Here is a 23,295-nt window from a genome sequence, read left to right as displayed (position 1 = left end):
TCCCTCTATATGCAGACTGGAGACTTCACCCAGAAGTGGTGAAGCAGATTTGGCTGCGGTATGGACGGGCGGCAGTGGACCTTTATGCGTCAGCGGAGAATGCCCAGTGTCCGCTGTTAGGTTCAAACCCCAAACATTGTATTACACAACCTGCACAAAAGAGACACAGAGCGTTAGATATCTTTTTACTTGCAAGGAGAAGTGACCAGAGACTGCTCAGTTACAATCTCCCACGCCACTTGAAGCAGCTCTGGGTTCTCCAAGCCTTTTATTAGTGGGAACGCCCCTAATACATAGTTTACTAAGGGACAAAGGGTTCATGCATCACAAATCTTAGTTTCGTTTTACGATGTCCATTGAACATCTTCAACAAGCTCTGTGTGAAAGTGTGTGTGTGTCATCTTCGGCCTCTGTTCTTTCTCCCATAGTCTTGACCTGTTGTAAAGTGGTTAAGCTGCACATACCATGCTGTATAGACATGTCAAAGTTCAACTCGGTTAAGCTACCTTCAAACATAAACACTTATGGATTTAGGTTAACTCAAATATAAAACACTCATGTGATTTAGGTTAACTCAAATAGAAGCATAAATCAACAGGTTAATGATACTACACACAGTAAGATACTTAAATCATTATGCACACATAAAGAGTAAGATGTAACTCATATAAACTCATAAAGAATGAAGTAAAAGTAGGATAACTTATGTACATTGATTCCAACATTTCCCTCCTGTTTATTCACTTTTACTGCTTTATGTTACATCCTTTAATGACCACTTCTGGTTAAGATTTTCGGTCACAAATTCATACATGCAGTATAAAATGGTACACTCAGAGGGATGGATCATCTCAGTCAGGTAGGAAGACAGCCATGTCTTCGTCATCGTCATCCTCATCCTCCTGTGGATTTTCTACAACAAAAGGTAACAGAGCATACACTTCCCGCATCTCTGCTCTAACAGGTGCTATGGCGGTGGTTATCATTCTAGTGCACAATGCTCTAATGCAGGGAATGCAACAACATCCACATAAGGTGAGAATAGCGGCAAATACAGCGATAGACATGATGATGGACATCACCAATTGTTTATACTTGCCAAACATGTCTCCAAAACCGTTCCACAGCGATGTGTCCACTCCAGAATGGTCTTTCATCTTGCTGTTAAGGGATTTTAAGCCTTCCAGAGCCCTGGTAAGGCTGCCATCAGCTGCTGTGTTATTCGGAATGAACGTGCAGCACTGGTCCCCAAAGATGGAACAGACTCCACCTTTCTCTGCCAACAACATATCAACAGCAATACGATTTTGGAAAGCCATTAAAGAGGTAGCGGAAAGCTGCTCGTGAATAGCGGAGAAACCTTCTTCAGTTTTGTTTCCTAATTTCTGCACATTAAAGTGGATGTAGTTGATTCGGTCTACATTTTTGTTAATAGTGCACCACCAACATAAAACAGATTCAAAACCTGCAGAAACTTGGTTTACCAGTTTATACTCATCTGGGACGCCCCTGGGTACTCCGATGCTGTCTATGTATGTCGGGTCATCACCCTGCCAAGACCTAGTGGATCTCCTTTTAGCTGTATGGATCCAATGATGAGGCATCACACTTTTAACATTTTCAACTAAATCTGAAGCTGAGAGAGGAATGAGGGATACAGGCAGAATCAGTGTTACAGAAGCACACAGTCCTGTGGTTTTAGCTGGTAATACATCAAACAATCTGTCATCTCCACACCACCACCAGATGTCGCTGCGGGACTTTGGCTTGAAGTGCCTCACCCACAGTTCCACAGCATAACATTGTGTGTCATTCAGTCTTCCCAGTCCTTTTACCTGTACCTGTACGGTTAACACATGTGAAATTCCTGCAGCTACTTGTTAGAAAAACTTTAGGCTTTTTCCTTTCAGGTGGAGTTAGAGGGTGAATTTTATCCCAAAAGGAACATTTTGCTGACGGAGTAGTATAGCTCATACATTTACTAGGCATGTCAAATTCAAGCTGAAGGTACAACCTGTAGGAGTGGTCTAGCACTCAACACACACCAATCTGCCGGTGTTGCTGGGCAAGCTTGTTCTGCCATTAAAGCCATTATTCTCAAATCCTGAAATGCCAGTAGTACTTTTGAACCATTCATCCGTCTCAACCCATCTCCTCCTTAATGATGATTGTCATTTGTCCTTGGTTGGCCTCCTGCCACAACGAGTTTACCCTCCGTTTGTTGAAAGTCGTGTCCTGTCCTGCACTCAGAAGGGAACATAATCGTAAATCCAGCAGGATCACGACCTGACATCCAGGCACACAAGTATACTCGTCTACAGTTTTCTCTGTCTAAGAGTACATGTCCAGATTTGACCTTTAATGTTACACTGTCTTAGTGACCATCAGAGTAGGAATGATTCTCTTAAATTCTTGGGCACACTCAGCCCATCCGTAGGAATTTGGAGCCCACTTCAGATCAGTGGATCTAAAAACTGTACCCCACGACCCGCTGTCACCCATAGGTGACCTACCATAGGGAGTACAATCAAGGTAAAATGTATGTCCGAAATAGTCTTTTGGCTGTGAACGATGAACTGCAGTCTGAAAGGCGGAACTAGGAATAACAATGGTCTGGCTCACAGCTACAGAGTTGTAACACAAAACTACTTCTGGGTTGAAGTCAGGTTGCTGATATTTTTCTGAGCATGGGTGTACAGGAACAAAGTCGATCGCTCTCTTTTCCTTAGCTGATAGTGTCTCATATCTTTCCCATAACAAGATTATAGTTATAGCAACGAGTCCGATTACTCCTGCTACGGCTACCATCCTCTTATGTGCTGGGGTCAACACCATTTTTCAACATTCCTAAGACTCCTCCTAAATCTACCTGCCCAGAGTGGTGGACAATCTTCACCGGGTTTGAGACGACAGCAACCTATGGTTACGGCCCCCTTTGTAGTCGGCCTTTGCTCTGGAGGTGCCTGTTTTGAGAAGTCACTAATCTACGCCAAATACCACAGCACTAACACTACAATACAGAGGATGATAGCAACTGCCTGCGCTATAATCACAAAAGTTATTTTACTCATGTTTAATTATTTTCTTACAATGAGACAAATGAACCCAACTACTCCTTTCTGCAACCTTCACTGCTGTGCCAGTTGTTAAAAGTACCTGATACGGGCCTTCCCACTTAGGTGAATGCCAATGTTTCTTCTTTATACTTTTTATCAGGACCCAGTCTCCTGGCTCTACTAGCTAGTCATCCTGTGGGAACACAGAGGATGTATCATCGTTATCGGTCTGATTAAACACCTGTTTCTGTTGCTCCAGCATTTTTCTCATGTAGTCAGCTAAAGTACTTTCATCATCAGTTTCCCACACATTTTGAAAGAAAGGCAATCTGTAAGGTCTGCCAAACAGAATTTCATAAGGTGTTAGTCCATTTGTACTTGTAATGTTTATGTACAACTTTACTAAATCTAAGCATTTAGTCCATGGTCTGTTTGTCTCTTCCATACATTTTTTAAGTCTATTTTTTATTGTTCCATTCATTCTCTCTACCAACCCTGCGCTCTGTGGATGATAAGCACAATGGTGTTTTAGATCTATACAAAACATTTTGCCTATGTTAGAGATTAGTTGATTTACAAAATGAGAACCATTATCACTGTAGATTTTTTCTGGAATCCCATAGCGAGGAATAATGTCTTTACACAAAGCTTTCGCTACCGTTAGTGCGTCTGGGTTTTTTGTAGGAAATAGTTCAATCCATTTCGAAAAAGAATCAATTATGACTAAACAGTATTTTTTACCTTCACTTTTGTTTAGTTCTATGAAATCCATGTGTATGTGCTGGAACGGATAATTAGGTTTTGGAAACTGTCCTCTTTTTGGTCTCAAATTGCCTTGAGCATTATGTTTTGCACATATCAAACATGCTCTGCAAAAATTTTTTGAATAGGAATTGAATCCATATGTTGTGTACTTTCTGGCTACCAAGCTCAACATCCCCCCTGTGGAGACATGTGTTTGCCCATGGCTCCATATAGCGGCCCATTTATATAGATTTTTGGTAGGATTGGTTTATTTTCTGGTCATGTGTATATTCCCTCTTTTAGTTGTGCCCCCTTTCGTTTCCACTGTTCCAGCTCTTGGTTGGGTGATTGTTGTTGCATATCACGTAGTATGTCATGGTTTAAGTTAGTGTCTGACATACTGAAACATGGATTTCACCCTGCGCGGCTTCTTTTGCTGTTTTGTCTGCAAATGCATTTCCTCTAGAAACAGGGTCAGTCCCGTTTGTGTGTGCTGCACATTTGCATATGGCTAATTGTTTCGGCAAATTTATAGCCTGTAGCAGTTCTGAAAGAAGTTTTGCATGCGTTACTGGTTTTCCCGTAGATGTTATCATGCCTCTATTTTTCCAATGTTGCGCAAATGTATGAGTTGTTGCATATGCGTATTGGCTGTCAGTGTAAATTGTTGCTATTTTGTCTTTCATTAATTTACAAGCTTCAGTGAGAGCTACTAATTCTGCTGCTTGTGCAGAAAAATGTTGAGGGAGTGCCTCTGCTCTCAAAACCTTATCTTGTGTTACGACAGCATAGCCTGTCTTTGTTTTTCCTTTATCATCCTTTTTAGAAGAACCGTCAACAAACAGTGTGTGTCCCTGCTGTAAGGAATATCCTTTAAGTCTGCTCTGCTCTTAGCTGTCTGTTCTGATAGAGATTCACAGTCATGAGGCTCCCCCTCCCCTTCTGTGGGCACGAGTGTAGCCGGGTTAAGCACTGTGCAGCGTTCTATTTTTAGATGTGGTTGTGAGAGTAAAATGGACATGCAGGATAAATGTCTGGCCGGGGAGAGAAAAAGTCTTTTGGTTTGCAATAATAAGGCAGACACAGCATGAGGGACTTTTAAAAGTAACAGATGAAAAAGTACAATGTCTGCACTTGAAATTACAGCTAATGACGCAGCGATCACTGCTCTCACGCAATGAGGCAATGCACATGCTACAGCATCCAACTTTGTCGAGTAGTAGGCAATTGGCCTGAGTTTATTTCCATGCATTTGTGTCAAAACTGAGGTCATGAAATATCCTTTACAATCTACCATTTGCACAAACTCCTTTTGGTAGTCTGGTAAGGCCAATGTGCAGCTGCTTACCATGGCCTGTTTTAAATTGCACAGAGCATTTTCAGCTTCAATCGTCCACTTAAGGCTGTCAGACATTTTCAATTCTTCCTTATACATCAAGACTGCAATGGTGCAGTTAATTCTGCATAATTCGGCACCCAACTTCGGCAATAATTAGTCAAACCTAAAAATGACATCATCTGCTTTTTTGTTAGTGGCTTGGGTGCTTGTAGAATTGCAGCTTTTCTCTCCTCCAGTATTGTTCTCCCCCCTGTACATAACTGGTGTCCTAAATATTTTACTTTTTCCTGACAGAACTGTAGTTTGCTTTTGTTTACTTTATGGCCCTCTTGTGCCAAATGTTTTAACAATGCAATCGTGTCCGTTTTACAGCCTGCCTCTGTTTCTGACGCCACGAGAATGTCATCTACATAAGTAAGCAATTGACTCTTACTTGGAGGTTCAAAGTGGAAAGACTAGAAGCAATTACTTGTGAATAGATAGTTGGACTTTCACAATAACCTTGAGGCAACCTGGTGTATGTGTATCTTTTCCCTTTGAAAGTAAATGCAAACCAGAATTGGCTATCTTTATGCACTGGTACCGAAAAGAATGCATTGCTTATGTCTATCACAGTAAAATATTTAGCTTTTGGATTCAGTGAATTTAATAGTGTATGTGGGTCTGCTACGCATGGAGACCTCTGAATTACTGCATTATTCACTGCTATCAAATCCTGAACCATCCTCCACCCTGTAGATGGAGGCGCCTTTTTCACTGGAAAAATAGGCGTGTTCACTGGAGAGTCTGCGCATTCTATCAATACACCTGCTTTCTTTAAATCCTCAATTACCGGTTCTATTCCTTCCATTGCATCAGGCTTTAAAGGATACTGTTTTATTCTAGGACGATGTTCTGTTTTGGGCCTGATTATTACCGGTTGTGCTCGTTTCACTAGTCCTACATCCGTGGGTCCTTGTGACCATAGTTCAGAGGGAACTTGTTTCAATAAATTCTCCTGCTCATCAGTGAAGAAAATGTATCACTTTTCAGTTTCAGCCAAATGTACTCCTGCTTGGACAGTCACAGTCCAGAATAATGCTTTTCTGGTCAGTTCAGTTGAATCACTATACCAGGTGTTTACACCTGTTGCTGTCCAATCACACGCTTTCTCTCCTCTATTCACTAGCTGTCCGAGATCTCTCCATCTAGCATGTGTGTGTTTACATAGAGAGATGTGCATGTGGTTCCAGTGTTGTCTGTACAAAGTTTTAACTTGATCTGGTACAGTGACTGCAGCTGCAGCATTGCTATACCATCAGAATACAGTATGTCACTGTCACTTTAGCAGGTGTGACTTTATCCAAACGTTCTTTATACTTAGGATCAACGTGGTCAGGTACCACATGGTGATATGCAAATCATTTGGTGACATTGATCCTGAACCTGCCTCACCGCTCCTTTCCCTTCATTCATAAGAGAATCTCCCATAGAAATGGGTTGCCTGTTAGGAACGTCAAGTGTATAGTAGTAATTAGGTTTCCCTGTCCCTTGCACTACATATACTTCATCTGGTTTCTGTCTGATCATTTTAATCCTTCAGGTGTTGGTACAATGGCTAGGCCTAGAGAAACTAAGGCATCTCTTCCAAGCAAATTTACTGGACATTCTGGCAGCCACAAAACTGATAGCTGACATGATTTTCCTTTCGGGTCTCTAAGCCATATAGGTTCTGTTTCTTGAACCATTTTAATAGCACCTTGTGCTGATCGTACAGTAGAATAATTAGGGCCCAATGAAAGGTGCGGTAGCTTTTCTCTAATTGTGGTCCTGCACGCTCCAGTGTCACAAAGAAATTTAACTGGAGTGCCTTGTACCATTATAGTGATCTCTGGCCTTATTTTTTCCTCAAAAAACAATCCTCTAGATTTAACACTTCCTCTCCTTCATCAACCTCTCCCTCAGGTTCTCCTTCTAACTGTGTATGTTCTAGTCATGCTGTCCCGTGACTGTGGGGGGAGGGATTGCTTCTGCAATCTCTCGCTATGTGGCCTTCCTTTCCGCATGACCAGCACGCTCTGGGGTTATCAGTTGAGCGTGATCCAAAACCTCCTCTGCCTCTGGCCCTACCGCGTCCGCGACCTCGACCTCTGGCTTGTTGATAAAACACAGCTGGCTCTTCTTCTTCCTGATAGAAGACCAACTCCTTTTTTCCTTTTTTGCTGCTAATGACTTTCTCCGCATGCAGGGCATGATTTACATACTCTGCGAGTGTTCCCCCGCTCATGCCTATATAATGACGACTTACCCACCCACTAATCTCTGGTAGTGAGCCTGAGTGTAAAGCGTTTTTTAGCTGTTGTTTATAAGCTCCATCATCAGCGTCATCCATCACTAGACCACTGTGCGCTCTAAAAATTTTCTCCATCCTTACTCTGTACTCCTCAAACGGCTCCTCTGGCTTTTGTTTACACCTTCCAATTTCAGTGTAATTTGCTCTCCTTCTATATCTGTTTCTGATCCGGTCTAAAAGCGGATTCACATTTCTATTTAATTCCCCACTCTCAGGAGGATGAATCTGGTTTTGTGCATCAGTAGGGGAATAATTTCCTTTTACATAAAACCAGTCAGGACCTGTTAAGGTCATCCAAATTTGCTGAACTTCTGCTCCATTTAAATGATATGATTGTCGCAGATTTTCCATTTGTGTGATGCATTCCTCAACATCCTCCTTAGGGTGTGGAATCCCCTCAACTGCTTTTTTAACATCACTTTGAGTCCAAGTTCTGAATACTCTAATCACCTCTCTCTCACCCTCCTGGCCTGCGCGTGGATTAGGTAATTCTATTAGAGGGAAAACATCTGTGTCTTCTCTCTCTTGTGAGAAATCAGGTATTTTTGGTTTCGGAGAAAACATATTTTGTATTCCGGTTGTTAAGCCTTTTGACCAGTCTCCTACACTGCCTTTTGAACGGGTCAGCATTGTGTGTGGAGTTTCAAATACAGGAGGTGCGTAGCTGGGCTGTGAAATTGCATTTGCAAGAGGTGTGTATTTGGGCGGCCCCCCTGGTGGCCCCGCTGCTATGTGTGTGTCTGGAGCGGAGACCTCAGCCTGTTGTTGCAACAGCTGTCTAGCCTCTGCATATGGCCCACTAAATTCATCATCCTCCTTCCTGTGAAACATCAATGTCTGTTTCTCTCCTACACTGTCACTGCCTGCTGCCCCTTTTTTCTTTTTCTCATCCCTCTCCCCGTCTCGCCTTCTTCTCACCTTCCTCACGCTGTCCTGCTATTTTGATCCAGACCTGCGTGTGTTCATAACCTTCTTTTTTCAATTTATTTTTATCATCTTTACATTTGATCCTAATTTTGAGTTGTAGGTCTTTTACATCAGTAGTTGATAGTTTACCATTAAAACTATACTTTTTTATCCAACGACCTAACGGTTCTATCGCGGCCTCATCTGCCTTTTGAACTATTTTCCAATCTTTACAAGTTAACTCATCAATTAACTTTTGTCGGGTTTTGCTTTGCCCCTTCCCCATTTTGATCTAGATGTTGGATCCAGTGGGTCTTAATACCTGCTGTATTCTATCACTGGATTTCTTTCAACAAGATGGCAATCAACAACCTTTTGTGGTAAAACTCACTTCAACCTTTTCAGGTGGAGTTTTCTTGCCTACATGCATCCACAAAGGCTCACCATTTGAGTCTTGTTGTTTTATATGAAATATATTACCTAGTGGTAATTATGTTTCCATTCACACATTCACTTTCACACCTTTTTGTTCGAACGTGCACTTCACTTTTTACTTTTAATTTTAACACAGTTGCCAAACAGGTTCCGCTGACCTACGTAGAATTTAACTAGTCGTTTTAAACTAGGGGAGTCTACCCTCCTGCGGACTTTTTTACTTGACCTGATAGAGTCTAGAATTGTCAGGGTTTTATTCACTTTTTCAACACACAGAGGATCTCACTATCCTCTTGTCACTTCTTTAACACACAGAGGATCTCACTATCCTCTTGTACTTCTTATCTTTTACTGCGCGCGTCTTTCACACATTCCCCCTTTTTAAGGAAATCTATACTCACACTCGTCTGTGTCTCCTGGACTTTCCGTCAACCATCGGACCCCAGCCCACGAGGGAGGGACCAGTCCCGGAAAGGGTCTCAAGCAGTGGCCACTGTCTTTCTCTGGATCTCACCTCGTCCGCTGGGATCGTCAGGTATCTTGGAATCCGGCTCGAAGGACCAATTAAATGTTAGGTTCAAACCCCAAACATTTGTATTACACAACCTGCACAAAAGAGACACAGAGAGTTAGATATCTTTTTACTTGCAAGGAGAGTGACCAGAGACTGCTCAGTTACAATCTCCCACGCCACTCTGAAGCAGCTCTGGGTTCTCCAAGCCTTTTATTAGTTGGGAACGCCCTAATACATAGTTTACTAAGGGACAAAGGGTTCATGCATCACAAATCTTAGTTTCGTTTTACGATGTCCTTGAACATCTTCAACAAGCTCTGTGTGAAAGTGTGTGTGTGTCATCTTCGGCCTCTGTTCTTTCTCCAGTCTTGACCTGTTGTAAAGTGGTTAAGCTGCACATACCATGCTGTATAGACATGTCAAAGTTCAACTAGGTTAAGCATACCTTCAAACATAAACACTTATGTGATTTAGGTTAACTCAAATATAAAACACTCATGTGATTTAGGTTAACTCAAATAGAAGCATAAATCAACAGGTTAAATGATACTACACACAGCAAGATACTTAAATCATTATGCACACATAAAGAGTAAGATGTAACTCATATAATGACGTAAGATGTAACTCATATAATGAAGTAAAAGTAGGATAACTTATGTACATTGATTCCAACACCGCTGTTCTTCTCCCTGCACGACCGAGTGGCTCCGCTGGGGATCGATGCACTGGCACACGAGTGGCCACGTGCTCTCCTGTATGCTTTTCCCCCAGTGGCTCTCATCCCTCCAACTCTGGCCAGAGTGAGGGAGAAGGGGCTGGTCGTAATCCTGGTGGCTCCGCACTGGCCAGCGAAACACTGGATGGCAGCTTCTGGCGGGCACGCCTTGGCAGCTGCCATTACGCAGGGACCTGCTATCCCAGGCACGAGGGGAAATATTTCACCCTCACCCAGAGAGGCTGGCTCTGTGGGCCTGGCCCGTGAGTGGTTTAACCTGAACTCAACAGGACTCCCAAACAGTGTCATTGAGACTATTCAATGTGCTAGGGCCTCATCGACTAGGAAGTTGTATGGGCTTAAGTGGCAAGTGTTTGAGAGCTGGTGCTCGGAATCCCAGGCCATTCCTTTTCAGTGTTCTGTGGGGGTGATTTTATCCTTTCTGCAGGACCTCATTGAGAAGGAAAAATCTTTTTCAACCATCAAGGTGTACCTGGCGGCAATCTCTGCTTGCCATGTTGGTTTGATGGTAAATCTGTGGGTCGACACCCTCTGGTGTGTCAGTTCATGAAAGGTGCACGACGTAAATTGCCGGTATCTAGGTCTCTTACGCCGTCATGGGACCTGCCCACGGTGCTGGATGCTCTTTCTGGTCCACCTTTTGAACCACTGGATCAGGTGGACTTGAAGGTGGTATCTCTTAAGACAGCGCTGCTCCTGGCCTTGGCCTCGGCTAAGCGCGTCGGTGAGGTTCATGCCCTGTCTGTGCACGAGGCTTGTACCCATTTTTCACCAGGGGCGAGAGGGTCAGTATGCAGCCTAACCCAGCCTTTATCCCAAAGGTGGTTGGGTCTCTCTCCCCAATAGAGCTGGTTGCTTTTTATCCACCGCCTTACTCCTCTGAGGAGCATCGGCGTCTGCATACGCTGTGTCCGGTCCGTGCACTAAGGACCTATCTGGACAGGACTCAGGGTGTTAGGCAGAGTGACCAGTTGTTTGTGTCCTGGGCTAAGCCATGTGTGGGCAAGCCAGTCTCAAAACAGCGGCTTTCCCACTGGATTGTGGAGGCTATTGCTCTGGCTTACACGACCAAAGGTCTTCCGCCTCCTGCTGGTCTGCGTGCGCACTCCACTAGGGGCCTTGCTGCTTCCTGGGCTCTCTTTAAGGGGGTTTCAGCCCAGGAAATTTGTGCAGCTGCAAGTTGGGCTTCACCCCACACTTTTGCTAGGTTTTACAAGTTGGATGTTACAGTTCCAACCCTGGCACATTCAGTTCTTGGGGTAGGGTTTTCACGGGGTACAACCCACTCTTCGTGAGGCCCCTCTGGGACAGTTGTCATTTTTACAGGCATGTCTGGCAATCCGGGAGTCAGTATTTCTCCCATAGTGAGACACGAAACGAATGCTATGAAAGAGAACTGGAGGTTATGGCTATAACCATGGTTCTCTGATTAGCATGAGTGAGTGTCTCACCAGACCACCCTCCTTGCTATGGAAGCGAGGAAGAGGTGAGCTTGTTTGAATGGCGACTGAAGCTATGTCAGCCTATTATATAGGAGGAGGGCGGTCCCTCCTGACATAGACGTCACTGATACCAGCCCCAAGGGCTGGTGTAGTGTAATTAAAGCTTCTGTCGGGATCACGCAGGGGGCGTTCTCCCATAGTGAGACACTCACTCATGCTAATCAGAGAACCATGGTTATAGCCATAACCTCCAGTTTTCACAGTAAGCTAGCTGCTTAGTAGCAAAGTTAGCAAGTAAGCTACGTTCTACAAACCGCATTATGTTAGCACGCTAATGTTTACATTACAAGCTAACATGTATTTTTATTTTAGCTTCTTGAATTAAGTTGGTAAATAGAAGAGGTACATGTTTAAACGCTCCAATAAATAATTCAAAGACTTTTTTAAATATTAGCATTGAACCTGCGGTGAACATTGGTTTGCCGCTACTGAAATTGGGATTTTACAATTGGTCAGTGCAGTCACGTGGAAACTGGATGACGTGTTTAATGAGAAGCTGAAGCTCACAGAGGGCTACAGATTTAATGAGACCTGTGAATATACTTCTATGTGGATTTGTAGCCTTCTTATTGTTTGTTGCCAATTGTATGTGAATCCATTGTTATTACATTATGTCAATGTATAAAAAATGTCCAGGACTGATGTAAAACAAGTAAAGAAAACCTGCCAATAACTGAACTTCTCTTGACAATGAATTTATTTCTTTATTTTTACATTAACGCACAAACAAGTATAATTAAAAAAACCTTTGGTTATCATCAATAAAAGTGCCAAAAATCAGGACATAGGAACAAACACTGATCACACTGAAATACAGCTGTCCCTAGAGGGGGCTGTAAGGCTGTGCTTGAATTCAGTTGAGGCATGTGAGTCTCACAGTTGAACCAACTTCACATCAAACATCGTTCACTTTGTTTCCTCTGTGTATGTTGGCCTGTTGGTTCATGTAGGTGTCTACAGTACAACAGTCATTGTTAAAGGAACAGTCTAATTATTTGGGATTAACAACATCTTTCTGCCTCACAAAGCAAGAATTTACTAAAACCTTCTTGAAGCAATATTAGGGCAAAAATGTCTCCATCATTAAGAGCTATTTATGTGTAAACCTGTTAACACCAAAATGTTTGACCACAAAACAGTCCATTTCTCATCAGGAGCCAAGATGGCTGTTCCATCTGCTGGCAGTATCGTTGTATTTACTGTAAGTTTGAGAAGTGCTGCTCAGAGAATCTTACTTTTCACACGCGTGACATCAGCTTGAGCTGAGCTTTAAAGTGCAAAGAAAAAAAGAGGAGAAAAGGAGTCTGGATCAGAGCTTGACTGTGCTCAGACGATGGACTCTTTGGACAGCTGCTTCCCTCGCTGGCAGCCCTGTAAAGACTGCAGCGCTGATCCTTCGCTGTGTGATCTGGGGAGGAGGAGGACCACCTTCTGATTAGACTGACGCCACTCACTGTACAGTCGACAGTGATACCTGAGAGACACCTGGGGAGCACACAGAGAACATGAGGATGTCATGATGATACCTCTGGCACAAGAATTTCCTTCGGGATTAATAAAGTTTTATCTTATCTTATCTTATGATCTGAATCGTCATTTCACTGATCAAACTGCCACATTATAGGACCACAACAAGTGTCCCTCCCATGTCACCCACACACACGCCTCAGCATACCAACCAGAGTCCAGAAGAGATAAATGGTAAAAAGAGCCACAGTCAGTGTGATGAGCCCCACAGCCTCCAGCCGGCTGGAGAAGTGAAGATGATCTATAGCACCACGAAGGCAGAGCCAGCCGGAGATAGTGGCAAGAGGAGTGATGAGCAGGAAGCACACCATGTCACCAAACAGTGTGCGCTTCTCTTGGCGGAGACCTGGGTTCTGCAGCCACTGCACCAATAAGATTAAAGCAAAACATTCAGTTTCTCCATCAAGTGTAAAAGAATGGATTATAGTGTAGCTTCCCAGACTGTTCTGTACCTCGAGCAGTGGCCTGGACTTTCTCTGCACAGTGAACTGGTAGTGGCAGAGCTCACAGTAACTGGTCCCTGAGGCAGACAGCCAGTGTTCTAGGCAGCTGCGGTGGATAGTAGCCAGGGTCCCAGAACATTCACAGGGGGACAGCAGCTCCTCCTGGGCTCCACTGTCGTGACAGATACGGCACATGGGGTTCTCTGGCACACCACTGAGGATGAGAACAACAAGATGCTATGTTACAGTGTCAATGTGTCATTTATAGCTGCTATAACACCACACAGGTACAGGCTGACTGTTGTGAATCTTTGAAATAAAATTATTGAAACACATACCGCTGCTTGGTGCAAGCATCCATCCCTGAAGACATCAGGTTAGCATCGAGCTTGGTTGACACCTGTGTGTAATACTGAGGCTGATCACCGGTGGACACACTGCACTCCTCCATGGTTTTACCTGGGAGAGGTGGCTCACCAGTGTCCTGCTCAGGCTGGAAACTCACATGGGCAGACAGGCACTGGTTTGGCAAAACTTCTGGCAACAATGTGCAGTGACTGGTCATTGTTGTGGCAGACAGTGGAATGCTGAGCACGCATCGACGGTCTTACTGGGCATCTTCCATCTACAGGGGCGAGCGAGGTCATATGTAATAGTCACAATTTTGAATGTAATAGATGCTGTACAGAGGCGAGCTATCACACGCATGCACACACACTGACACACACAAACACTCAGAACATACTGTCCTATGAAGGGACAACTGTGGACACACATTAACAGCTGTGGGCCCAAAATCAATACTTATTAATCTAGGTTGCAGTCATTGATGACTGCTGTTAGCTATCTCTTATTTTAGACAGTAATGTGAACATGATTGTTTTTGAGCAGCGGTATCCTATAATAGAAATGATTTTGTAAACGATGTTTACAGCACAGGGAGATGTGAAATCCATCAACAGGCACTAATGATGCCGGGAATCTTTCAACCACTGCCCCACTCACCCAGTGGGTAGTAGTCATGGTGGAGGGACACAGGAAAAAACACAGGGAAAAATAGTCAATGGGATTGGGTCATAGGTGTATTATTTTGAAATATACATATATACATACAAATTCAGATAAATACATTTTCAGGAATACATTACAAAATGTGTTACTTAACAAAAACTACGAAAATAAAACAAAATATAAAAATATTCAATATTAAAAGAAAATTATAAAATGCAAAAATAAACAAAAAAACTGTGCAGAAATGTTATATACGTATATACATTAGGTCTCTGAGACTCTTAAGAAAGGGGAACATTCAGCATCATAACAAACCGCAGCAGGTTTTCTGCTGAGTCCTGAGCGTTAGGAGCGCCGGCTGCAGGGGAGGCTGGAGGCCGCGTCTCATTTTCAGGTTTTGCTGCAGAGGAACACACACAACATGATCAGTCGTCACAACTTTGACATGAACTCTCATCTTATACTCACCACATTTAGCATGTGACTTACCTGTGGCTGGAGCTCGCCTTCTGTCTCTCCTCTTCTTTTTGCCCTAAAATCAAACACATTCTGTTGGATTTCAGCTGATAAAAAACTCTTTGCAAAGACTGTGGAGTAGTGATGCAAACTGTACATACATAGTTGTCGCTGGTGGACCACTCAGGGTATTGCAGAGCATGAAAGTGTTTCTCTGCTGCAGCCAGTGTGTAATACGGGGACTGATCTTCTGGTGACATCGAGTTCCACTGTAGACAGATAACAATACAACATCAGCACCACGTGCACTGACACACACAAACACAAGTGTAAACCTTCAACATCCAACTCTGGATTTGCTAAATATACACAGATTCACAGTTCATGTTCTACATGGAAGAGTCAGAAAAGCTTTGCTAATACTGACACCTGTGTGTCGGTATGTGAACTGCAGTCCACACTGACACAATACATAGGTTTATATCATTGATCAATTACATAATAATATATACACACAAACACACAGTATTTTGCTAAACATTGGTGCCTGATTCTTACATGTGGAACTTTAAATGTGGCTTTGTTTACTGCTCATGTGATTAAACAGATTTGCTCTCTAGAGATGATAAAGCTGTGACATACATGTATGGCTGTAGGATAAAAAACACACTCACTGTCTGTCCCACGAATGCGTTCACAGCTGCGCTGTTTTTAAAGGTCTTTTCTGCCAGGACCTTTGGCCTCTGTTCCTGCAGAAAGATGATGAACGCATTTCGGGGCTTCTTGACGTAAGGTCGTCCATCCTCTTCCCCCTCACGCCGTCTCTTTCTAAAAGGAAAAGCAAATATACCACAATGAGGACACAACTATTTATCTTTGGCAGCTGTTTAGGTGAATTACACCCAAATAATGACAAACTTACTTTGATTTGCTGGTGAGAGGAGAGGTGTGTGGTGGAGCCACCAGCTCGTAGGCCACCTGTCTGCTCCTATATGAACAGACTCTGAGATTAGAAGGCAACGCAGATAGCAGAAGCTGTTAGATTTGTATGATTTACTCACAGTTCGATGACAAAATACGGGGCGGCGATGTCAACTGGTCCGTTAAACTGGGGAGAGAACACAGAACGTGATTAGACATGTTGTGCTGCTGTCATCTGTCTGTCATTCACACATGAGCTGAGTGTGTGGTTAAACAGGGTCTTACTGGTGTTGCAGGAGGAGCATAAGCCGCTGCTGCTGCTGTGTCACACACAGACATGTCATACAGATCCTGCAGGTGGTGTAGAGAGAGAGAGGGAAGCTGTAATACACACCCTCATTTCAAAGATCAACATATAACATGTGAGCAGTGTGAACAGTCCGCATACTTCACAGAACAGAGTTACTTGATTGAATCTGTCCTGTCTTCCAGCCTTTAGCAGCCAGCATAGTTTCTGGATAAAGTTTTGATGACATAAATCCCTGATCTGTGCTCAGTGTCTTACCTGTCCCTGGCTAGCTGTCCCTGCCTGACAGTGCTGGTATCCTGGCTGAGGGAAGACGGGAGCAGCAGCTGGTGGAGTTTGCTGCTCTAACACAAAACAACCTTGTCCCTGAGGTTGGGCATAGGATGCAGCAGGAGGAAGAGGAGGAGGGGACGGGTATAGGAGGTCATGTAATGATTTTTTACATATGGTCGCCCTTCCTTGGCCATCCTCTTCCTCCTCACTCCTTCTCTTTCTAAAAGGAAAAACAAATCTACCACAATGAGGACACAAGAATCTATCTTTGGCAGCTGTTTAGGCGAATTACACCCAAATAATGATAAACTTAGTTTGATGTGCTGGTGAGAGGAGAAGTAACAGTGTGTGATGGAGCCACCAGCTCATAGGCCACCTGTCTGCTCCTACATGAACAGACTCTGAGATTAGAAGGCAACGCAGGTAGCAGAAGCTCCGTCAGGTTTTTATGAATTACTCACGGTTCGATGACAGAATACGGGGCGGCGATGTCAACTGGTCCGTTAAACTGGGGAGAGAACACAGAATGTGATTAGACATGTTGTGCTGCTGTCATCTGTCCACCAGGGGGGATTTACCCTCTTTTTATAAAATGAAACTGTGTAAATAATCACATGCTGTCAAAAATGAGCCTCTGTGGGTGTGTGATCATCGATCAAGAATGTGTGCGGTTAGCTTACGGGTGGAGAATCAGGTGAGAAACCCAGCAGCTCATAAAAGTCCCCCTGGAAGGTGTGAGAGGGATTTATCCACTGTTCACTCTCAGCCTGCAGATGCACAGAGAACAGGTGATTAGACATGTTGTGCTGCTGACATCTGTCTGTCATTCACACATGAGCTGAGTGTGTGGTTAAACAGGGTCTTACTGGTGTTGCAGGAGGAACTGTGTCACACACAGACATGTCATACAGATCCTGCAGGTGGTGTAGAGAGAGAGAGGGAAGCTGTAATACACACCCTCATTTCAAAGATCAACATATAACATGTGAGCAGTGTGAACAGTCAGCATACTTCACAGAACAGAGTTACTTGATTGAATCTGTCCTGTCTTCCGGCCTTTAGCAGCCAGCATAGTTTCTGGATAAACTTTTGATGACATAAATCCCTGATCTGTGCTCAGGGTCTTACCTGTCCCTGGCTAGCTGTCCCTGCCTGACAGTGCTGGTATCCTGCTGGTGGAGTTTGCTGCTCAAACACAGGACCAGCTTGTCCCTGAGGGTGGACACAGGATGCAGCAGCGGCAGCAGGAGGAAGAAAAGGAAGGGGTGAGTAGAGGATGTCCTGCAAGTCCTCGTCAAAAGTTGGGTGCACCTCAGCCCGCTCCAGTCCCCGCACAACATGCTCAAGCTCTGCGATGAGGTCCATGTCTGACTGACGTCCCTGAAGTCGTCCGGATTTAGATGGACTGTCCGTGTCTGTGACACACAGTAATAGAAAACTTATCTTCAGCCTCCCTTAATAAGAGGCTGTGGGCATTTTAACTTACCGCTACCTTAGCGAACAATTTTACACACAAACACCAATAAATATATTATATGAACGGCATTTCAGTATGTTGTTATTTAGCTCTTACGAAGGCCAAACTAGCTCAAAGTGTGTGTGAGTTCTCACCGGGTGCTCAGTGCCGATGGTCTGCTATGACTGACTCCTTAAGTGAAGATCAGGTCTCGTTTTCACCGCTTTTCTTCGTAGAAAAAGATGCTTCTTGCTCGTAGAAGAAACCAACTGTTGAGCCCGAAGATCATAGGACTGTGACGTAGGTTTCGAATGTTTACAAAATGCATTTTCTCGTCTCCTGCCTACAGTTTTGAAACCAAGCAACGTGTTGTTATCAACATGAGAGATAGCATTAGCATCATCATGTTGTCATACGTCAGCGTAACTTTCCGAACAATTACTTTTAGCTGTGACTTTTTACTCCACTTAACATCAATTAGCAGTTTATACCACAATTCATGTAGGCCTACGTTCTCTTTCATAGCATTCGTTTCGTGTCTCACTATGGGAGAACGCCCCCTGCGTGATCCCGACAGAAGCTTTAATTACACTACACCAGCCCTTGGGGCTGGTATCAGTGACGTCTATGTCAGGAGGGACCGCCCTCCTCCTATATAATAGGCTGACATAGCTTCAGTCGCCATTCAAACACCTCTTCTCGCTTCTCACAGAAGCCTGATGACAACTGTGTTACTGGGTGCCTAGCTAAACTGCCCACTGATTCGAGTGAAAACTCGGTCACCGGGCGCTTGGTCCCACACGACACGGTTGCTTCACAGCTGAAGAATAGTAGAAATACTATTCCACGCTATCGGTGAAAGTAGAAATACTCTTGCCTCAAGTAGCAATACTTGTCACAGCCGAAGTAGCGATACTTCTGCTAACAGCGGGTGCGTTAGCATCGTCTGTAGGTAGCAATACCACTATACAGCTCACGCTAATAATACCCACAGCAGGTAGCGATACCTCATCACAGGCTAGCCAGGAAAATAGCCATATTTCCCTGAACACAACCAGTAGCTGCACAAGCTAACGCTAGCGCCCTTGAACCCTATGCTAGTCATGGCCACGGCTAACAACCCCGCTGCTAGCTCGCCAGGCTAGTTTGTCCGGCGGTGACCCACTGCTGTCGGAGACAGCCTCGCCGCAAGGCGGGGTGGATATGTCGGGTGGGGCGGCTGAAGCGCTGCCGCCCGGGCTGAGTTGGGCAGACGCAGTTAACCAGACTGCAGACTCCTGTTTCCCGTCAGAGGAGGGATGGGAGAGCCTTATCCGTGTCGACCCGAGACGAGACGCTGATGACGAGGAGGGAGAGTCTGCCGACTCCGAGCTCCTGTTATCAGACGGTGACGAAGAAGAAACTAACTTCAGCGTCACCGGCGGGGCTGCAAAGCCGGGCGTCGCGATGGGAGAAATCCCTTCGGCGCTTTCTCCCCTGGATCTCGACATGCAGGACATGTGCAAACGTGCCGCTGTAAGGCTCAACATCCCGTGGCCCACGGTTCAAGCCGAGGAAGTCAGGTCTCGCTTTGATGGCAAGAAGCTGCCCAAAGCAAAGAAGACGGGGAAACAAGTGCTGCCAATTTTCCCAGAGCTGCTTGATGAGATAGCGGCTACGTGGAAAGCTAAACCATACAGCGAGAAACACCCCATCTCGGGGAGCTCCCTGTTGGATTGCGAGGGGATGGAGGCTAACGGCATCCGCCAAATACCTCCCATTGAGCCGCTGGTAGCGACACACCTTCACCCGAAGACGTCCCTGTCCTCCTCGGTTTCATCTTTTCCCTCCAAGACAGACCGCTTTCAGTCCAGCCTCACTGACAAGTGTTATAAGGCGGCGGCTCTGTCGGCCAGAGCTCTCAACGCCTCCTCTATCCTGACGGCCACCAGGCGGAATTAGAGGAGGACATGACGGCTAAACCAGATAACTCCCTGTGGGAAGAAATCTGCGTCATTACGGACCACGTCCTTCGCCTCCACAAGGTGGCTATCCAAGCCACGGGAAGAGCCATGGGTCTTATGGTCCTGCAAGAGAGAGCGCGCTGGCTGGGGCTCACCAACCTCACGACTAAGGAGAAAGAGGAGCTCCTCGACACTCCGGTCGTCCCTCATGGGCTCTTCGGCTCGGCTGTTGCCTCCATGCAGAAGAGATGTGAGGAGAAAAAGAGAGATGATGAGGCGCTGAAACTTTGCCTGCCGAGGAGGGCTCCACCTGTTACTCCCGGCACTTCGCGTCAGTCATATGCTCAGGCTGTCTCTCACCCGGCTCCTGCTTATCGGATCCCCAAGGTGTCCAAGACGCAGGCAGCCCCTCCAGCCCCTAAAAGCGCCGGCAACCCATGGGCTAGGAAGCAGTCTCCCCATGCTCGGCAAGCCGCTCCACCACCTCAACCCGCTACCGCGACGGTGAGGAAGAGGAAGCGGCAGGCCTGACCGCTTCTCCCCAGGTGGAGGGCCGACCCAGGCTGCCCCCCCAACGGGTCGCCCTGCCCTTCTCCAGCTCAGTTCCAGAGCGGGTTCTGCGGGACGTTGCCCGCATAGAGTGCAGCACTTGGGCCGGTGTTCACGTTCGAGTGCCCAACAAACACAGACAGCATTCTCAGTGTTGCACAAGCACTTCTGTCTTGCACTCTGTAATAAAACAGTCCAATGCGCATCCAGGCAGAGAGCCGAGGGCGCTGTTGACTATGACTATGAAAAAAATGCAGAAAAAAGATATGTTAAGACACACAACTATCTTCTCTGCTATAACACAGCCCGCGGGGACCAACATCCCCGCGGCTGTGACGCGGTCCGCCCGGGCACCTCCATGCAGCAGGCAGGAGTCACCGGGGCGGATGGGCGTTGGGTGTTACGCACCTCGACCTCAAGAGGGCGCCAACGTACCACATATGACAGAGTTGCCGGTCAGCCCGCTTTCTCTGCACACAGAGAATTGGGCGGCCTGCACACGGTCAGAATGGGTGTTGAGAACCGTTCAGAAGGGTTACAGACTTCAATTCAGAGCCGTTCCACCTCATTTCAAAGGGATGATTTGCACAGAGGCAGCTGTAGCCCCACTCAGGGAGAGAGGCATCCGCGTGGCCACTTACATAGACGACTGGCTTGTCGCAGCCTCTACACCCCGAGAGGCGGCCCACCATACAGATGTTCTCAGGGAACATCTGGTGAGTTTGGGGTTTCGCCTGAATATGGAAAAAAGCATGTTGACACCTTCTCAGTGCATCACCTTCATAGGCCTGACTTTGGACTCTCTCCAAGGCAGAGTTTTCCTGTCTCAGGACAGGGTGGTGGCAATGAAAGGATGCCTTGCACTGTTTCACAGGGGCAACACAGTCACACTCAGACAGTGTCAGAGGCTGTTAGGCCTGATGGCCTCGTCTGTGGTGGTGATACCCCTGGGACGCCTGTACATGAGAGGGCCTCAGCGTTGGGTAGCCTCCCTTGGCCTAGATCCTCTCCGAGATGGTCATCGACGGGTGAGGGTTTCTGTGGACTGCTCACTGGCTCTGCGCCAGTGGAAGAGCCCAGGGTTTCTGACCCAGGGGGCTACCATGGGAACTGTTTCGGCCAGGAAGGTGATTCAATTCAATTCAATTCAATTCAGTTTTATTTATATAGCGCATATTACAATCAGACATTGTCTCAAAGCGCTTCACAGGAACCCCCCTAAGAGCACTGTGGCAAGGAAAAACTCCCTTTAAGAGGAAGAAACCTTGAGCAGGACCCGTCAACTTAAGGGGGAACCAGTCCTGCTGCTAGTCAGAGAGGATGAGGGAGAGAGAGAGAGAGAGAGAGAGAGAGGATGAAGGAGAAAGAGAGAGAGAGAGAGAGAGAGAGAGGAGCAAACATGATACAAACATGATACAGTACAGAGCAAACATGACAGCAAGATGAAACAGTGATATATTGTAATGATATCTATATATATCGTCGGTCCATAAGTAGGAATAGTAATTTGATAGTAAAGATGAGCAGCAGGGGCTAGTGAAGTCGATGAGCACAGGAGAGACTGCAGGTCAGTATGCAGGTCTTGAGACCTGCAAAGAGAGAGAGCGAGAGCGAGGCACAGAACTACAAGGAAGACAGTTAACACAGATTATGAGACGATATTACCCAGTATGATCCAGACTAAGGAGAGTGGAGGAGAGGTCAGAGGGTGTTCAGAGGATCGTGTTTGTGCCCCCCGACAACGTAGAGCAAGAGAGACTTCACGGGCCGGACTGCAGGTCATCATCCAGGTCTTGAGACCAGTGTGAGCCAGACTAAGGAGAGAAAAGGAGAGGTTAGAGGGTGAGAGGGTAACTGCTCAGTGGATCATGTTTGTGCCCCCCGACAACGTAAAGCAAGAGAGACTTCACGGGCCGGACTGCAGGTCATCATCCAGGTCTTGAGACCAGTGTGAGCCAGACTAAGGAGAGAAAAGGAGAGGTTAGAGGGTGAGAGGGAAACTGCTCAGTGGATCATGTTTGTGCCCCCCGACAACGTAGGCCTAGAGCAGCATAGCTGTGCTACACACTAGGTCTAAGGCTAACTGTACGCCTTACTAAACAGAAAAGTTTTAAGTCTAGTCTTAAAGGTGGAGGCAGTGTCTGCCTCTCGGACCCAGATTGGTAACTGGTTCCATAATAGTGGTGCCTGATAGCTGAAAGCTCGTCCTCCCATTCTACTTCTATGAATCCTAGGAACTACAAGTAAACCTGCTGTTGGAATCAATGTACATAAGTTATCCTACTTTTACTTCATTATATGAGTTACATCTTACGTCGTTATATGAGTTACATCTTACTCTTTATGTGTGCCTAATGATTTAAGTATCTTGCTGTGTGTAGTATCATTTAACCTGTTGATTTATGCTTCTATTTGAGTTAACCTAAATCACATGAGTGTTTATGTTTGAAGGTATGCTTACTCTAGTTGAACTTTGACATGTCTATACAGCATGGTATGTGCAGCTTAACCACTTTACAACAGGTCAAGACTGGAGAAAGAACAGAGGCCGAAGATGACACACACACACTTTCACACAGAGCTTGTTGAAGATGTTCAAGGACATCGTAAAACGAAACTAAGATTTGTGATGCATGAACCCTTTGTCCCTTAGTAAACTATGTATTAGGGCGTTCCCAACTAATAAAAGGCTTGGAGAACCCAGAGCTGCTTCAGAGTGGCGTGGGAGATTGTAACTGAGCAGTCTCTGGTCACTCTCCTTGCAAGTAAAAAGATATCTAACTCTCTGTGTCTCTTTTGTACAGGTTGTGTAATACAAATGTTTGGGGTTTGAACCTAACAT

At 45.5% G+C, this 23,295-nt stretch overlaps 1 protein-coding gene across 2 annotated transcripts; it reads right to left on the bottom strand.

Annotated features, from left to right (window-relative positions):
- Window positions 1–12,687: 12,687 nt before the first annotated feature.
- Window positions 12,688–14,183, bottom strand: LOC114443800 (E3 ubiquitin-protein ligase MARCH3-like). Of its 2 annotated transcripts, none has more exons than XM_028418125.1 (4): window positions 13,876–14,181; window positions 13,547–13,751; window positions 13,247–13,456; window positions 12,688–13,052 (listed from the first exon to the last, which is right to left on the bottom strand). In XM_028418125.1, exons 1-4 carry the CDS (start codon window positions 14,100–14,102, stop codon window positions 12,894–12,896), a joined length of 801 nt encoding a protein of 266 aa, XP_028273926.1. In that variant the 5' UTR covers window positions 14,103–14,181; the 3' UTR covers window positions 12,688–12,893. The 2 variants fall into 2 exon arrangements, with proteins under 2 accessions (XP_028273926.1, XP_028273928.1); XM_028418127.1 differs by having other exon boundaries at window positions 12,920–13,052; window positions 13,243–13,456; window positions 13,876–14,183.
- Between the last annotated feature and the right edge of the window lie 9,112 nt (window positions 14,184–23,295).

Source organism: Parambassis ranga, chromosome 12 (assembly GCF_900634625.1).
Source record: "Parambassis ranga chromosome 12, fParRan2.1, whole genome shotgun sequence".
Classification (NCBI taxonomy): domain Eukaryota; kingdom Metazoa; phylum Chordata; class Actinopteri; family Ambassidae; genus Parambassis; species Parambassis ranga.
Note: the sequence above shows the minus strand (reverse complement) of the source record. Positions and strands in the feature narration are given on the sequence as shown.